This window comes from Hyla sarda, chromosome 7 (genome assembly GCF_029499605.1).
Source record: "Hyla sarda isolate aHylSar1 chromosome 7, aHylSar1.hap1, whole genome shotgun sequence".
Taxonomy (NCBI): Eukaryota; Metazoa; Chordata; class Amphibia; order Anura; family Hylidae; genus Hyla; species Hyla sarda.
Genome location: NC_079195.1, coordinates 10,360,619 through 10,381,438, shown reverse-complemented (window position 1 = coordinate 10,381,438; position 20,820 = coordinate 10,360,619). Strand labels below are relative to the sequence as shown.

At 37.6% G+C, this 20,820-nt stretch overlaps 1 protein-coding gene across 1 annotated transcript in view; it reads right to left on the bottom strand.

Annotated features, from left to right (window-relative positions):
* LOC130283083 (pancreatic lipase-related protein 2-like) overlaps nt 1-19,567 on the bottom strand; it is a 59,237-nt gene extending 39,670 nt beyond the window's left edge. The window contains exons 1-6 of the mRNA XM_056532273.1: nt 19,372-19,567; nt 19,163-19,260; nt 17,894-17,950; nt 3,462-3,510; nt 1,820-1,971; nt 858-983 (exon numbers count right to left, since the gene is read on the bottom strand). Coding sequence (XP_056388248.1) covers nt 858-983; nt 1,820-1,971; nt 3,462-3,510; nt 17,894-17,950; nt 19,163-19,260; nt 19,372-19,567 — 678 coding nt within the window. The remainder of the gene's footprint in view (nt 1-857; nt 984-1,819; nt 1,972-3,461; nt 3,511-17,893; nt 17,951-19,162; nt 19,261-19,371) is intronic.
* Between the last annotated feature and the right edge of the window lie 1,253 nt (nt 19,568-20,820).

Below are 20,820 nucleotides of genomic sequence, written 5' to 3'. Positions count from 1 at the left end.
TTCTACTTTTAATATGCACTTGGTATTTAGGTTTATGTATAGGTTGCTAAGGGTTACCTCACTTACTCCCCTATATTAAAGGGGTACTCCGTTGCTCAGCGTTTGGAACAAACTGTTCCAAACCCTGGAGCCGGCGCCGGGAGCTTGTGATGTCATAGCCCTGCCCCCTTCAACGCTAGTCTATGGGAGGGGGCATGACAGCCGTCACGCCCCCTCCCATAGACTTGCATTGAGAGGGGGGGTGATGTCATAAGGGGGCGGGGGTATGACGTCACAAGCTCCCGGTGCCGGCTCCAGCGTTTGGAACCGTTTTTTCCAAATGCTCAGCAGCGGAGTACCCCTTTAAGTTCCTGGGAACAACCTCACACAGTGAGGCCGGATGAAGCGTCATTGATTGACGCGCAACGATTCGTCACCACTATTCCCACCCCTGCACTTTCCACTTCCCCACCGCCCTGACCTGCTGCTGATCGGACTTCCATGTGTCACCCTCTTGTATGCCGTGAAGTTCTGCAATAAAGCTATGCTGTATCCCCGGGACCAGTGAGTGCGGCTCTTCTTTCTACAGTATGTCTATTTGAATATCTTCTCATGCTGCACCCCAATTAACCGAGGACCTGGTCAAGTTAGCAGAGCCCAGATATATAGTCGTTTCAGTCCAGCATGGTGCCGTCGCACCCTTTCCTTCTATTGTGTGAATGATAAATATGTGAGCCATATTTAAAGAAACAGATGGCACTGTAGGAATAGTGATAGTGAGTGTGCATGATATGGGATTAAAAAAAAAAACCCTGGGGTGCTTCTATAAATAAATACTTACATCCCCCTTCTATATATACATCTATGTACCCGGTTACCTGACTCATTTCCATAGGCCAGGGTTCACTGCCGCTATCGCTGTATCCGTGGACGATGAACACAGAGTTTCTGCTGCCGTCAAAATTCGATTGTTCAATGGAGGAGAGATTTTTAGCGCTGACGACCTGTATATAAGGGAACAAGATGTCAGTAATGTCCACAATAATGTCCACAGGTGATAAGTCCTATAATATCGGGAGCGATGACAGATGATGGTCCTATAAGAGGAGATCATATAAGATCGAGAAGATCCTACACCTGGTCACCACATCTACAGAGCTGTGTATAATGGATGAGAGGAGGAGATGATGGAAAGATATATCCAAAAAACAAGCACAAAACAGGGGTAACACTGCGGTATAGTGTATATCACTGTATTTATGCATAATGTACACCTCTAAATATTTCACAAGGCATCATAACACAACGTCCAAGGTATCGACACATCTCACCCAACAGAACTGGTGCAGACAGGTAAGTGACGCTATAAGTTTCTGCAGCATTTTCATGTTTTTGTAATGGTTTTGGGGCCTGATGTTAAAATAACGGTTAGGTACTTCTGAAGACCCTGCTCCAGTCTCTGAACCATGTACTCAGGTGCTATTGATGTTACAGATGTTTAGAAGATGTTCTGCTGCCTCAGCTGCCCCTCTGGCCTCAGCTGCCCCTCTGGCCGCCCTAGTTGATGTGGGGGGGACACTGCACTCCCTTTCCTTTTTCAGCCGTCCCTATCATATACACCACGTCTCCTCCAGTAGAGGTCCCTTACAGAGGCCAGGAACACTGATGCCAATCTTACCAAATCACAACCCATACTACCCAAAAACCCACCCGTGAGCATGGTGGATTCACATTGTTTCCCAACAATCACAGGCAAGTAGCATCACTGCAGCACAGAGAATTTCAGGAGGGGAGAGCCCTGGTCTAGTAATAGATACTGGAAGGATCAGGATCACCTTACCTGATATTGGTCTGTGTTTTGTTGCGTGAACAGAAAGAACTGGGTGTTTATTGACTCCGGAGATTGTGGAAAGATGGAGACCGGCCGAGTCACTGACTTATACGGGTAATCGTTGGAGAAGCAGCCTAAATTCTCGTAGCATTTTGTTTCACCTTCACCAGAAAGGATAAGAGATGTGTTATATATAGTGTGAGGTAAACTGTATACACAGGTCACATCCAGAGCTGAAATCACAATTCTGCTTATTATCTTTCCTCTAGAACTAGACATGTCAAATCATCTATGTAGTGCCAGGAAACTATGGCTGCAGTTTTGGAGGTGACTAAGGTCTCTGGTGCCAGCAAACAGCCGGGCATTCTGGAAGTTATAGATTTGCAACAGCTGATGGCACCCTGGTGGGGAAACTCTGGCTTAGACCATGTAAACTGAGACCATGTAAAAAAATTAAAGAAGCGATCTGATTGGTTGCTATGGGTCACCGCACCGTTCTTCATCTACACTTGTTTTTTTATGTTCTGGTCCTTAACCCCTTAACGGCGTGTGATGTCCCGCCTCCGCCCCCGTATGACGTCACGCTCTGCCCCTCAATGCAAGCCTATGGGAGGGGGCGTGATAGCTGTAACGCCCTCTCCCATAGGCTTGCATTGAGGGGCGGAGCGTGACATCACACGGGGGCGGAGGCGTGACATCACACGCCGCCGTCCCTGTGGTCGTCGGTAATCAGACCGGGAGCGAACATGCTCCGGGGACTGATTACAAATGGGGTGCCGCGTGCAAGATCTAGGGGGTCCTCAGTGGCGGGACTCCCGCGATCAGGCATCTTATCCCCTATCCTTTGGATAGGGGATAAGATGTCTAAGCACCGGAGAACCCCTTTAAATGTCCGTACTATTAAAATATAAGGTTAGCTAAACCGCACGGATGATGGTGTACACATAAAAAAAATAACAATGTCCAAAATTGTGCATTTTTGGTTACTTTAAATACCCCTTTATGAAAAGTGATCAAAAAGTCCCATCAAAACAAAAATGGTACCAATAAAATCAATAGATCACGACAAAAAATATGATCCCTTAAACATCCCTGTATATGGGGAAAAAAAGTAATAGGGGTTAAAGAATAAAAATTATAAACATACTAATTTTGGTGCATGTAGTTGTTATGTTATGTTTACATATTTTTGATATGGAAAATAGGAAAAGGTTTAAACTTTTAATAAGGAACAGGTGTTTTTTAAACTTTTACTTAACTTTTATCTTTTATACTATATCAGTCCCCTTACTATATCAGTCCCCTTACTATATCAGTCCCCTTTTAGGATGAACCATTAGAAACTACATACAGATCAATGGAGTTCCATAGAGCTACGTTGATCTCTGTGCTCTGCACTCATTTGGTAGAGCCTGGTCCAGCATTCAAATGCAGAGCCATGGATATGCAAAAAGGAGAGGTAAGCCCTCTCGCTATCTTTGCATTAGATTGCGAAAATCTCCTTTGTAGCTTGTTTTATATTTTTTTTTCTCTTTTGGGGGGGGAGGGGTGCACATTGAGAATTGTAGTATTAAATCACCTGGACCACTATAGGATGGAGATCACCATGGTGGAAGAGTAAAGATCTCCCAGAACACATCAGATTTCTTACCTTGTACAAATACAGCCATAGAAAAGAAAGTGAAGAATCCCAAAAACATCTAAAAGACAAAAGATCAATGTTATACCCTGAAGTTCTTATGAGATTGTTTGAGCTTCTATGATTATCTATAATAAATGAGGAGTATTATAGATTGTATGGACTTCTATGAGATAATATAATAAATGAGGAGTATTATAGATTGTATGGACTTCTATGATTATCTATAATAAATGAGGAGTATTATAGATTGTATGGGGTTGTATGAGGATCTATAATAAATGAGGAGTATTATAGATTGTATGGGGTTGTATGAGGATCTATAATAAATGAGGAGTATTATAGATTGTATGGACTTCTATGATTATCTATAATAAATGAGGAGTATTATAGATTGTATGGACTTCTATGAGGTGATATAATAAATGAGGAGTATTATAGATTGTATGGACTTCTATGATTATCTATAATAAATGAGAAGTATTATAGATTGTATGGACTTCTATGATTATCTATAATAAATGAGGAGTATTATAGATTGTATGGACTTCTATGAGGTGATATAATAAATGAGGAGTATTATAGATTGTATGGACTTCTATGAGGATCTATAATAAATGAGGAGTATTATAGATTGTATGGACTTCTATGAGATAATATAATAAATGAGGAGTATTATAGATTGTATGGACTTCTATGAGGTGATATAATAAATGAGGAGTATTATAGATTGTATGGACTTCTATGAGGATCTATAATAAATGAGGAGTATTATAGATTGTATGGACTTCTATGAGGTAATATAATAAATGAGGAGTATTATAGATTGTATGGACTTCTATGATTATCTATAATAAATGAGGAGTATTATAGATTGTATGGACTTCTATGAGATAATATAATAAATGAGGAGTATTATAGATTGTATGGACTTCTATGAGGTAATATAATAAATGAGGAGTATTATAGATTGTATGGACTTCTATGAGGTAATATAATAAATGAGGAGTATTATAGATTGTATGGACTTCTATGAGGATCTATAATAAATGAGGAGTATTATAGATTGTATGGATTTCTATGAGGATCTATAATAAATGAGGAGTATTATAGATTGTATGGACTTCTATGATTATCTATAAAAAATGAGGAGTATTATACATTGTATGGACTTTTATGAGATAATATAATAAATGATGAGTATTATAGATTGTATGGACTTCTATGAGGTAATATAATAAATGAGGAGTATTATAGATTGTATGGACTTCTATGATTATCTATAAAAAATGAGGAGTATTATAGATTGTATGGACTTTTATGAGATAATATAATAAATGAGGAGTATTATAGATTGTATGGACTTCTATGATTATCTATAATAAATGAGGAGTATTATAGATTGTATGGACTTCTATGAAGATCTATAATAAATGAGGAGTATTATAGATTGTATGGACTTCTTTGAGATAATATAATAAATGAGGAGTATTATAGATTGTATGGACTTCTATGATGATCTATAATAAATGAGGAGTATTATAGATTCTATGGGGTTCTATGAGGATTTATAATAAATGAGGAGTATTATAGATTGTATGGACTTCTATGAGGATCTATAATAAATGAGGAATATTATAGATTGTATGGACTTCTATGAGGATCTATAATAAATGAGGAGTATTATAGATTGTATGGACTTCTATGAGATAATATAATAAATGAGGAGTATTATAGATTGTATGGACTTCTATGATTATCTATAATAAATGAGGAGTATTATAGATTGTATGGACTTCTATGAGGATCTATAATAAATGAGGAGTATTATAGATTGTATGGACTTCTATGAGGATCTATAATAAATGAGGAGTATTATAGATTGCATGGACTTCTATGAGATAATATAATAAATGAGGAGTATTATAGATTGTATGGACTTCTATGATTATCTATAAAAATGAGAAGTATTATAGATTGTATGGGGTTGTATGAGAATATGCCACTTTACTTGAGCAATCCCACTGAGTCCTTCCTACAGGAACTGTAAAATATCCGGTCCTAGATGATGCAAAGTCAGGAAAGTTGATCTCCGAAGATCAATACAAATTAATCAATGACTCAAGCCCCACTTTGGCAACATTTTATTCTCTGCCAAAGGTGCATAAGAACACTATAGCCATTAGAGGTACAACTATTGTGTCAGGCAAAAATAGCCTGATGCAAGGAGCAACTATTTATGTCAACAAAATCCTCTTCCCGTTTGTGAGCACCCGCCATCTTATTTCCAGGACACAAAGAACACGTTGAGCAAGATTACAGAAATCACAGTCACCGTCACAAGACTTCTGGGAAGCCTAGACATTGAGTCATTATACACCAATATTTGTCACAACCTGGGCACAAATGGGGTTAAACAATTTTTGACACTAATTGCACTATTTATAAAGTACACATTTCTTTTATTCTATCACTACTTCACTTTGTACACAATTACTTCTTATTTGACGGTGCGACATTTCATCAAATTAAAGGTACCGCCATGGGGAGCACGTGTGTGCCAACGTACACCAATTTATTTTTGGGTTGGTGTGAGCATGAGCACATTTTCACTGATGAGTTATCTTTTAACACTAAGCACATTTTATTTAGTGGGGCGGTACATTGATGTTGTTAAAAAATTTTGAGATCGGGATAGTGCACTTTTTGAGGATTTTGTTGGCATTCTGAATAATAATTCAAAATTAGGACCGAGCAGATGGAATCTGGATGCTCTTCTGCTAAAAGAGGAAGCTAAATAGATATATAGGCTGGATAGTACCTTAAATAATTTTGAATATGAAATTAACCCCTTAACGACCACAGACATATTTAGTTATGTCCGTGGCTGGCTCCCTGGCTCAGAAGCTGAGCGCGATTCGTATCTGTGGGGTCCCGGTTGCTATCAGCAACCAGGACCCAGGGATAATACCTGACATCGCTGATCGGGCTGATGTCCGGTATTAACCCTTTAGACGCCACGATCAAAGTTGATCGCAGCGTCTATAATGGGAGAATACACTGACGGTTAGCTCAGTGGAGCTGTTCAGGACCGCCGCGGGGAAATCGCAGCGTCTCGAACAGCTGAGAGGACAGCGGAAAGTGTCTTACCTTTTTCCCGGCTGTCTGATCGACGTTTAATTGCTCCAAGCCTGAAATCCCGGCTTGAGCAATCAAGCGCAGAAAACACTGATCAATGCATTCCTAAGCAATGCATTGAACAGTGCCTGCAATCAGTGTATGCAGTATTATAGCCACTAGAGGTGACTATAACACTGCATAAAAAAAGTAAAAAATAAATAAAAATAAAAAAACTTTAATAAATGTGATTTAACCCATTCCCTAATAAAAAACAGAATCACCCCCCTTTTCCCATTTAAAAAAAAGTGTGTAAATAAAAATAAACATATATGGTATCGCCGCATGCATAAATGTCCAAACTATAAATATATATTGTTAATGAAACCGCATGGTCAATGGCATAGGCGCAAAAAAAATCCAAAATCCAAAATAGTGTATTTTTTGGTCACTTTTTATACCATAAACAAATGAATAAAAAGCAATCAAAAAGTCAGATCAAAACAAAAATGGTACCGATAAAACCTTCAGATCACACCGCAAAAAATGAGCCCTCATACCGCCTCGTTTGTGGAAAAAAAGTTATAGGGGTTATAGGGGTATTTTAAACGTACAAATTTTCGTGCATGTAGTTATAATATTTTCAAGAAGTACAACAAAATCAAACCTATATAAGTAGGTTATCATTTTAATTGTATGGACCTACAGAATAAAGATAAGGTGTCATTTTTACCAAAAAATGTACTGCGTAGAAACGGAAGTCCCCAAAAATTTAAAAATTGTGTTTTTTCTTCAATTTTGTTGCACAATTTTTTTTCCTGTTTCACTGTTGATTTTTGGGTAAAATTACTGATGTCATTACAAAGCAGAATGGGTGGCGCAAAAAATTAGCAATCATATGGATGTTTAGGTGCAAAATTGAAAGGGTTATGATTTTTTAAATGTAAGGAGGAAAAAACGAAAGTGCAAAAACTGAAAAATGCTTGGTCCTTAAGGGGTTAAAGAGTTTATGAGCAATATGAGTAACGGAGTAATTTATGCCACTGAGGGTTCTTGCCAAAAACTGTTTATAGGGAGAACCTCACATGCTTTAAAAACTCGAATACTAGAACATAGGTATAACATTAAATCTGGTATTGTAACCTGGTCTTGTTAATATGTAATGACCTTTCTTTATTTTTCTACATACTTATATTTTCTTTACTGTCAAATATCTGTTTTAAAGAAAAATTATTTAATAAAAAAACTGTTGAAAATAAAGTAAAATAAAGAAATTCATGAAAGTAATCCCAATTTATTGAAACATACAGCAATTATGCCGGTCAAGCAAGGTTGCTGCTCGTAACTACATAGTAACAGGGATGTACACAGACATCTTGTGGGGCAGGGGCTCAAGTAGAGATAAAAGGGCACTTCTAATTAAAAATATGTTTGTAAAAACCTTACATGTTAACACAACACAGTTCCTGAGGTAAGGGACCTTCAGCAGTCATGTCAGCTGAATGGGATCCACATCACCCCATGAAGGCCCCAACCAGTTTGGGCATTATAGCGCAGGTGCATTAAAGGGGCATGGGCTCAAGCCACCTTTTAAGTCTATGTGTGCACGTCCCTGCATAGGAAGAATGTCTAGGGCAGAATCGAGAATAGTTTTTAAGTTCGAGTCAAGTGAAGTAGGGGTTGGGTTCTTCCTGACGACTGTTCGGGGACAGGCTGAACTACCAGCACTCTGACCGGCCCTTGGGTTGAACCTCCCCCTCATATGTCTTCCAAATGCAACAGTATACAGGAATTTCATTCTATGAGTCATGAAAGGGGCGGCAGGGAGTAGTGGGCCCTAACTGTTCCTACAACCATTGTCCCTTCCTATTGCCCATCCGCCCTAAATGATGGATCGACAACCACGAGGATGGACCCTATACTGTGCTTAATTGCATGGGTGTAAGAGTCAAACAAAACAAACCAAACTATACATGTCGTGAAACAGGTTAGGAACATAATGGGAATGTTACAAAGCTACAAACAGATATACCAGGCAGGATATAGCATACTAACAGATATACCAGGCAGGATATAGCACACTAACAGATATATCAGGCAGGATATAGCATTCTACCAGATATATAAGGCAGGATATAGCATACTAACAGATATGAATTCGGGTAGAAAACAGACATGGTGCACATCTACAATCTTGTATAATGATCTGATTGCTTCTCAGCATATTATCAAAAACTAACAGGTTGTTAGTATACATTTTTGATCAAAAAGTTCAAGCCCACTCGCCACGTCAAGGCCACCTATTTAGAGTGGGTCCCTAACGTCCCTAGCATAAAATGGCGTAGCACTGGGCGGTGACCACCACCGCCGCGACACCAGTGCCCACGGGGGGGAAACGACCCACTGGCAGAGCGGCCCCAATGCCCCTCAAACCAGTCCATGGGCCGCACCCCCCCACAGACACGGCGCCACGGCAGCAACGGACGCCGTACAGCACCACACCAGTGTGAACAAGGTGTAGTAGCACACTTACCATGCTCTCCCAGTCAGACTGGGAGGCTGCTAGGAAAGAAATGTCCCATGTGTAGCTAACTACTACTTACATAGGGTTGGGCTGAAGGGGTGGGGAAGAGTGCAGCACATGTTCAAACCCCCAAAAAAAGGAGGGGATAGAAAACTGTATACTAACAACCTGTTAGTTTTTGATATTATGCTGAGAAGTAATCAGATCGTTATATAAGATTGTAGATGTGCGACCATGTCTGTTTTCTACCCGAATTCATACTAACAGATATAACAGGCAGGATATAGCATACTAACAGATATATCAGGCAGGATATAGAATACTAACAGATATATCAGGCAGGATATAGCATACTAACAGATATAACAGGCAGGATATAGAATACTAACTGATATATCAGGCAGGATATAGAATACTAACAGATATACCAGGCAGGATATAGAATACTAACAGATATAACAGGCAGGATATAGAATACTAACAGATATATCAGGCAGGATATAGCATACTAACAGATATAACAGGCAGGATATAGAATACTAACAGATATATCAGGCAGGATATAGAATACTAACAGATATACCAGGCAGGATATAGAATACTAACAGATATATCAGGCAGGATATAGAATACTAACAGATATATCAGGCAGGATATAGAATACTAAGAGATATACCAGACAGGATATAGAATACTAACAGATATACCAGGCAGGATATAGAATACTAACAGATATACCAGGCAGGATATAGAATACTAACAGATATATCAGGCAGGATATAGAATACTAACAGATATATCAGGCAGGATATAGAATACTAACAGATATATCAGGCAGGATATAAAATACTAACAGATATAACAGGCAGGATATAGAATACTAACAGATATATCAGGCAGGATATAGAATACTAACAGATATACCAGGCAGGATATAAAATACTAACAGATATATCAGGCAGGATATAGAATACTAACAGATATATCAGGCAGGATATAGAATACTAACAGATATACCAGACAGGATATAGAATACTAACAGATATACCAGGCAGGATATAACATACTAACAGATATACCAGGCAGGATATAACATACTAACAGATATATCAGGCAGGATATAGCATACTAATAGATATATCAGGCAGGATATAAAATACTAACAGATATATCAGGCAGGATATAGCATACTAATAGATATATCAGGCAGGATATAAAATACTAACAGATATATCAGGCAGGATATAGCATACTAATAGATATATCAGGCAGGATATAGAATACTAACATATATACCAGGCAGGATATAGCATACTAACAGATAAATCAGGAAGGATATAGCATACTAACAGATATATCAGGCAGGATATAGAATACTAACAGATATACCAGGCAGGATATAGCATACTAACAGATATACCAGGCAGGATATAGCATACTAACAGATATATCAGGCAGGATATAACATACTAACAGATATATCAGGCAGGATATAGCATACTAACAGATATATCAGGCAGGATATAGCATACTAACAGATATATCAGGCAGGATATAGCACACTAAAAGATATATCAGGCAGGATATAGCATACTAACAGATATATCAGGAAGGATATAGCATACTAACAGATATATCAGGCAGGATATAGAATACTAACAGATATACCAGACAGGATATAGCATACTAACAGATATACCAGGCAGGATATAGCATACTAACAGATATATCAGGCAGGATATAGAATACTAACAAATGTACCAGGCAGGATATAAAATACTAACAGTTATATCAGGCAGTACATAGCATACTAACAGATATACCAGGCAGGATATAGCATACTAACAGATATCTCAAGCAGGATATAACATACTAACAGATATACCAAGCAGGATATAAGATACTAACAGATATATCAGGGAGGATATAGCATACTAATAGATATATCAGGCAGTATATAAAATACTAACAGATATATCAGGCAGGATATAGCATACTAATAGATATATCAGGCAGGATATAGAATACTAACAGATATACCAGGCAGGATATAGCATACTAACAGATATATCAGGAAGGATATAACATACTAACAGATATATCAGGCAGGATATAGCATACTAACAGATATACCAGGCAGGATATAGAATACTAACAGATATATCAGGCAGGATATAACATACTAACAGATATACCAGGAAGGATATAGCATACTAACAGATATATAAGGCAGGATATAGAATACTAACAGATATACCAGGCAGGATATAACATACTAACAGATATATCAAGCAGGATATAAAATACTAACAGGTATATCAGGCAGGATATAGCATACTAACAGATATATCAGGCAGGATATAGAATACTAACAGATATATCAGGCAGGATATAACATACTAACGGATATATCAGGCAGGATATAGCATACTAGCAGATATATCAGGATGGATACAGAATACTAACATATATACCATGCAGTATATAGCATACTAACAGATAAACCAGGCAGGATATAGCATACTAACAGATATACCAGGCAGGATATAACATACTAACAGACATACCAGGCAGGATATAGAATACAAACAGATATATCAGGCAGGATATAGCATACTAACAGTTATATCAGGCAGGATATAGCATACTAACAGATATACCAGGCAGTACATAGCATACTAACAGATATATCAGGCAGGATATAGCATACTAACAGACATACCAGGCAGGATATAGCATACTAACAGATATATCAGGCAGGATATAACATAGCAACAGATATACCAGGCAGGATATAACGTACTAACAGATATATCAGGCAGTATATAGCATACTAACAGATATATCAGGCAGGATATAACATACTAACAGATATATCAGGCAGGATATAACATACTAACAGATATACCGGGCAGGATATAGCATACTAACAGATATATCAGGATGGATACAGAATACTAACAGATATATCCGGCAGGATATAAAATACTAACAGATATACCATGCAGTATATAGCATACTAGCAGATATACCAGGCAGGATATAGCATACTAACAGATATACCAGGCAGGATATAACATACTAACAGACATACCAGGCAGGATATAGAATACTAACAGATATATCAGGCAGGACATAGCATACTAACAGTTATATCAGGCAGGATATAGCATACTAACAGATATATCAGGCAGGATATAACATACTAACAGATATATCAGGCAGGATATAATATACCAACAGATATACCAGGCAGGATATAACATACTAACAGATATATCAGGCAGGATATAGAATACTAACAGATATATCAGGCAGGATATAACATACTAACAGATATATCAGACAGGATATAACATACTAACAGATATACCGGGCAGGATATAGCATACTAACAGATATACCGGGCAGGATATAGCATACTAACAGATATACCAGGCAGTATATAGCATACTAACAGATATGCCAGGCAGTATATAGCATACTAATAGATATATCAGGCAGGATATAGCATACTAACAGATATACCGGGCAGGATATAGCATACTAACAGATATACCGGGCAGGATATAGAATACTAACAGATATATCAGGCAGGATATAACATACTAACAGATATATCAGGCAGGATATAGAATACTAACAGATATATCAGGCAGGATATAACATACTAACAGATATACCAGGCAGGAGCATACTAACAGATATACCAGGCAGGATATAGAATACTAACAGATATACCAGGCAGGATATAGCATACTAACAGATATACCAGGCAGGATATAGCATACTAACAGATATATCAGGCAGGATATAACATACTAACAGATATACCAGGCAGGATATAGCATACTAACAGATATATCAGGCAGGATATAGCATACTAACAGATATATCAGGCAGGATATAGCATACTAACAGATATATCAGGAAGGATATAGCATACTAACAGATATATCAGGCAGGATATAGAATACTAACAGATATACCAGGCAGGATATAGCATACTAACAGATATACCAGGCAGGATATAGCATACTAACAGATATATCAGGCAGGATATAGAATACTAACAAATGTACCAGGCAGGATATAAAATACTAACAGCTATATCAGGCAGTACATAGCATACTAACAGATATACCAGGCAGGATATAGCATACTAACAGATATATCAAGCAGGATATGACATACTAACAGATATACCAAGCAGGATATAACATACTAACAGATATATCAGGGAGGATATAGCATACTAATAGATATATCAGGCAGGATATAGAATACTAACAGATATACCAGGCAGGATATAGCATACTAACAGATATACCAGGAAGGATATAGCATACTAATAGATATATCAGGCAGAATGTAGAATACTAACAGATATATCAGGCAGGATATAGCATACTAACAGATATACCAGGCAGGATATAACATACTAACAGACATACCAGGCAGGATATAGAATACAAACAGATATATCAGGCAGGATATAGCATACTAACAGTTATATCAGGCAGGATATAGCATACTTACAGATATATCAGGCAGGATATAACATACCAACAGATATACCAGGCAGGATATAGAATACTAACAGATATATCAGGCAGGATATAGAATACTAACAGATATACCAGGCAGGATATAGCATACTAACAGATATATCAGGCAGGATATAGAATACTAAAAGATATATCAGGCAGGATATAACATACTAACAGATATATCAGGCAGGATATAGAATACTAACAGATATATCAGGCAGGATATAACATACTAACAGATATATCAGACAGGATATAACATACTAACAGATATACCGGGCAGGATATAGCATACTAACAGATATACCGGGCAGGATATAGCATACTAACAGATATGCCAGGCAGTATATAGCATACTAACAGATATATCAGGCCGGATATAGCATACTAACAGATATACCAGGCAGTATATAGCATACTAACAGATATGCCAGGCAGTATATAGCATACTAATAGATATATCAGGCAGGATATAGCATACTAACAGATATACCGGGCAGGATATAGCATACTAACAGATATACCGGGCAGGATATAGCATACTAACAGATATACCAGGCAGGATATAGAATACTAACAGATATATCAGGCAGGATATAACATACTAACAGATATATGAGGCAGGATATAGAATACTAACAGATATATCAGGCAGGATATAGAATACTAACAGATATATCAGGCAGGATATAAAATACTAACAGATATACCAGGCAGGATATAGAATACTAACAGATATACCAGGCAGGATATAGAATACTAACAGATATAACAGGCAGGATATAAAATACTAACAGATATATCAGGCAGGATATAGCATACTAACAGATATAACAGGCAGGATATAAAATACTAATAGATATATCAGGCAGGATATAGAATACTAACAGATATATCAGGCAGGATATAGAATACTAACAGATATACCAGGCAGGATATAGAATACTAACAGATATATCAGGCAGGATATAGAATACTAACAGATATATCAGGCAGGATATAGAATACTAACAGATATACCAGGCAGGATATAGAATACTAACAGATATATCAGGCAGGATATAGAATACTAACAGATATACCAGGCAGGATATAGCATACTAACAGATATATCAGGCAGGATATAAAATACTAACAGATATACCAGGCAGGATATAGAATACTAACAGATATAACAGGCAGGATATAAAATACTAACAGATATATCAGGCAGGATATAGCATACTAACAGATATAACAGGCAGGATATAGAATACTAACAGATATAACAGGCAGGATATAAAATACTAACAGATATATCAGGCAGGATATAGCATACTAACAGATATAACAGGCAGGATATAGAATACTAACAGATATACCAGGCAGGATATAAAATACTAACAGATATACCAGGCAGGATATAGAATACTAACATATATATCAGGCAGGATATAGCATACTAACAGATATAACAGGCAGGATATAGCATACTAACAGATATAACAGGCAGGATATAGCATACTAACAGATATAACAGGCAGGATATAAAATACTAACAGATATATCAGGCAGGATATAAAATACTAATAGATATATCAGGCAGGATATAGAATACTAACAGATATATCAGGCAGGATATAGAATACTAACAGATATATCAGGCAGGATATAGAAGACCAACATATATATCAGGCAGGATATAGAATACTAACAGATATACCAGGCAGGATATAGAATACAAACAGATATATCAGGCAGGATATAGAAGACCAACATATATATCAGGCAGGATATAGAATACTAACAGATATATCAGGCAGGATATAGAATACTAACAGATATACCAGGCAGGATATAACATACTAACAGATATATCAGGCAGGATATAGAATACTAACAGATATATCAGGCAGGATATAGAATACTAACAGATATACCAGGCAGTATATAGCATACTAACAGATATATCAGGCAGGATATAGAATACTAACAGATATACCAGGCAGTATATAGCATACTAACAGATATATCAGGCAGGATATAGAATACTAACAAACAGTTCAGAAACCAAAATCAAGATTAATGGCAGATATGTTAATATGAACAAGACTAGATATAAGGATAAGTATACAGCAGACAAAACCAGGAGATGCAGGGGATGAACAGGAATTGTAAATTCACGGGACCTGTCAATCAAAAGTGATTTCTACATCTGTGGGGAATATTATGTATACATCTGCCAATAACTAATGTTATATCATCCTATTTGTTATCCCACAATCATTGCTGCGATTGGTGATATATAGGGTTATGTGTTTATTAATAAAAAGGGGGCTGCAGGAATGTATGTATTTTTTTGCATTTTAGGTGGTCTTATATCAGTTTTTGATATACCTGGTTTTATCCAAGATATAACACTATTTTAATTGGTATAAATTAAAAGTACAACAGTTTAAAATAGGAGTGCTGGATCCTAGCACTCCCCTATATTCTGCTGGTACCAAGATAAATGTATAAAGTATACAAAATATAGATGTAAATGAATAAAGATAAAAATAAATACTAGCAGATTTAGACTGATAGAGTGGGTGGGGGCGCCTGCAGTGCACTTGCAGGCGCTGGAGACTCACAGTTGAGAGCCCACTCTTGATGAAAACAAGGTTAGATTATATGCAGAGGGCACCGGATTAGCCGTTCCTAGACTGTATAGTTAATAGATCTTCGGCTATAGAAGACGGCTCGGCGGCCGTGTATCTCGTGGAAAAGCGGCGGCTGTCCGGGGGTGAAAGGAACAGCACAGCGGCTGTGACGAGATGCAAGGCACGCGGCAGTTAAGAACAACAGAGTCCCGCTGGTACAGTGTACCTATTACACGGCGGCGGAGGATATGGTAGTCCTCTCCCACAGCCGCTGTGCTGTTCCTTTCACCCCCGGACAGCCGCCGCTTTTCCACGAGATACACGGCCGCCGAGCCGTCTTCTATAGCCGAAGATCTATTAACTATACAGACTAGGAACGACTAATCCGGTGCCCTCTGCATATAATCTAACCTTGTTTTCATCAAGAGTGGGCTCTCAACTGTGAGTCTCCAGCGCCTGCAAGTGCACTGCAGGCACCCCCACCCACTCTATCAGTCTAAATCTGCTAGTATTTATTTTTATTTTTATCTTTATTCATTTATATCTATATTTTGTATACTTTATACATTTATCTTGGTACCAGCAGAATATAGGGGAGTGCTAGGATCCAGCACTCCTATTTTAAACTGTTGTACTTATGTTTTCATTTATACCAATTAAAATAGTGTTATACCTTGGACATAGAATTTATTTTGCATCATTAATCACTGTAACAGATCACTTTGCATCATATCATACTACCACACTGATAACCATTCTCCCTTATAACTGACAAACTCCTACTGCTACAATCACTCACCACATTCTTCTTCATACATTGATTACATTGGCCCTCATTTACTAAGAAAATCGGGTTGGAAGTCTATCTTGCTTTCTTACCCGACTGCTTTTTTTCCCCTGGTATTTATTATTATGTTGCATCCTGTTTGTCGCACGTGGGTTTTGTAGGTTTTGGTTTCCAACTCCTCTGAGCTGTCGGGAAAAAATCCACAACAATTCAACAAATTCGGGTTGGAAACCTTAATAAATACGTGGGAAAGCTCAGAAATGTCGGGTAACGCCCCTTTTTCGGGTTTGGGAGAATCCACATCGGGTCCGTCGGGAAAAAATGTCGCATAGTGTCGCAGACTGGCGCACGATGTCTGCGACATGGCGCAGACAAAGATGCGACAAAAAAACCCGACAAAAGAGGTCGGGTTTAGAATAGTAAATGAGGGCCATTGTATCCATACTTATCCTGCAACACTAAACAATACAACAGTTGATCCAATATGCAACATATTTTACTACCATACTCTTAACCATCCCCCACCTAACCGACAAACCTATACTATTATTATTATTCACCGCACTCTTTTCCTTGATACATCTATAACACTGAGTCTTCATTATCTTTATTGACTACATCCACATTCTCAGCTTCCTTATTTCCACTGCCACATTTCTAGATCAGATACAGTTTCTCTCTCACTGCTGATTTAGAGTCCTTGAGAACCAGACAAATTATCTACTTTTGATTACTTTCTTAATCCTGTCACCCATATCCCCTATTTTGACGAGGACATCTAAGAAAATGCTTAAATAACAAATAAAAAGTTGTAAATACTAACTACTCTGCAATCTGTATTTTACCTTTATAATAATCCTTCCGGATAATTCTCGAAGAAATGTGCTGAGGTGTATAGCAACCTAAAGAAGATGCAGAAGAAAGAAACAAAATGAGAAATAATCTAGAAAATATAAAGAAGTCACATAAACGTGACAAAATAGACATCTATCTATATATCAACCATCCCTCTATCCATGTATCTATCTTTCTTTCCATCGCCTCCCCTTTAGCCCTAGCGATAATAAAGTTCTAAACACCTGTCCCAGATTTTTCTCCTGAGCTCTTGGAGTGTCGGTGGCTGCAGGAGCTGAAGATGCTCCAGGACATATAAGAAATACCCTGGTGTGACGCAATTCAATGTCCACATCCGCCTATTCCTACTGGTTATACGAAGATCAGAGAAATGTCTTTGTACCTACAAATCCAGAAAGATGCAAACAACAGCGCTGCCAACTTCCTTCTACACAGATCCGCCAAAAGTACAGAGAAAACATTGATGATCTGAGGTTCTGTGTTGACTTAGGAGGTTGCCTTGAGATTTTTTTTGCCTTCGATGAGCTTTTGTAGGGTTTAGAGAGTTTTTTGGGGCTTCTATGAGGTCTTGAGAGGGTCTATGAGATATTATGCATTGGGACCTTTTGTCATGAACAGATGTAGTGCCACGGGGGTGCAAGGTATACTGTTCACTTCGTGACGCCAGGGGACTGTTATCCTATACACAGTCCAAGGTGGAGACAGCTTCTCCTGGGCCAGACACTTCAATGTCAGCTTACAGATAACTGTATTTCACTGAGCAGGGTGCCGATGGTATTACACAATGTACAGAGCGGAGTAGAAGGGATACGGTGTAACCTTTGGGAGCCCTGTTGCCTTGCTGGGACTTATGGTGCTTTTCACCCACTTGAGTAATACTGACTTGAAATTAGAGACTTTAGATTTCCCATGCTGACTAGGGTTCTGACAAGGTCCAATTACTATCACGGCCAGGGCTTGACTCACTGCTGTACAAGGCACACTTACAGAATAGGGGGGCTGACTTGTGAAGATATTCTCCCTACACGACTTTCTCCTCCTTAAAACAGGGTCAGTCCCGGCAGCTAATGATAGCCGGGACCCTGGGCTGATAGCTTGCAGCACCGATCATTGTACCGGGTGCTATTAACCCTTTAGACACGGCAATCAAAGTTGATCGCCGCGTCTAAAATGAAAGCTTCCCGGCAGCTCTGTCGGGCTGATCGGGACTATCTCGATAAAATCCTGATCAGCTAGCACGCGAGCAGAGGTTCCCTTACCTTGCTCAGTCGCGTCCGATTGGAGTTTGATTGCTTCAAGCCTGAGATACAGGTAGATTTACAAGTGATCAACTTGCGTATCTCATGTAGATAGCCTCCTAAATTACAGAAGGTATTATTCACATTGAAGCTGCAATAATTGAAATGTCAGCATTTTCTATTTCCTTTTGGAAACCTTTTAGTGAGCCAATTTTATTTGTTTTTCTTACTTTTTATGTTGTTTTTCTTGTTAATATAATCCTGAATAGTTTTGTTTTGTCTATATGTGATTATTGGTTCTCTTTCTGCAATTTCTTTAAGTTCCGGATCCTGTTCAATCATATACCAGTATTTTCTTATAGTTTTGTTCACATAATATTTGTATAATTTTCTTTTAGATCCTTGTAGTGGTTCTCTTCTTGTCATTTTTTCCACTTTTTTGTATGCCGACTGTATTACCGCTTTAGGATATCCGCTTTTATCTAATCGTTCTTTAAGTTCAGTTGTATTTGATAAATGTTTGAGTTAGTATTGATTTCTTTTTAACCTAATAGATTGACTGAGCGGAATACCGTTCCGTACGTGGATCGGGTGTCAACTTGCATAGTGTAGTATAGAATTTTTTGTTATCTGTTTTCTATATACTTGTAATTCCAGACAGTTGCTCCAGTTCTTTATTTTCAAATACGCAGTTGAAGGTCATATTTACTTTATTCACATCATTTAGGTATTTTACAAATTTACTAAAATCCATTTCAATTCCTTCCCATATTATTAATACATCATCCACATATTTGTGGTATTAAAGGGGTACTCCGGTGTAAAACTTTTTTTTTTTTATTATCAACTGGTGCCAGAAAGTTAAACAGATTTGTAAATTACTTCTATAAAAAAATCTTTATACTTCCAGTACTTATTAGTGGCTGTATATTACAGAGAAAGTTCTTTTGTTTTTGAATTTCTTTTCTTTTCTGTCCACAGTGCTCTCTGCTGACACCGGAGGTGTCAGCAGAGAGCACCGTGGACAGAAAAAAAAAGAAATCTAAAAAGAAAAGAACTTTTTTTTCTTTTAAGGCCACCCAAAATGAATGATTATGTGAACAAAACAATAAGAAAATACTGGTATATGATTGAACAGGATCCAGAACTTAAATAAATTGCAGAAAGAAAACCTATAATCACATATAGAAGAAACAAGACTATTCAGGATTATATTAACAACAAGAAAAACAACATAAAAAGTAAGAAAAACAAATAAAATTGGCTCACTAAAAGGTTTCCAAAAGGAAATAGAAAATGCATTCAGAGATGAGCGAACTTTAAAAAAAATTTGATTCGGCTGATTCGCCGAAGTTCCTGAAAAAATGTGTTTTGGTCCGAATTTATTCATGGCGAATTTGTATTATAAACGGTTATTTCTGGCCTACAGAGAGCCTCAATGGGGGTGTAGAGCACTTTGCCTTGTCCTAACATGCATAGAGAGTATGCTGTGTTATGAAATAATACTCTTATTCAGTATGACATGCAGATTACAGGCATTGCTATTAGAATCACTGCTGTAGAGCGTTGATGTGGCAGCAGGGAGACCATATGATGTCAAAATTGAAGAGAATAAAGAGATTTTTATGTAATTTTAATTTAATTTAATTTTAAGTTATTTAAATTTTTGGAGTACCCAT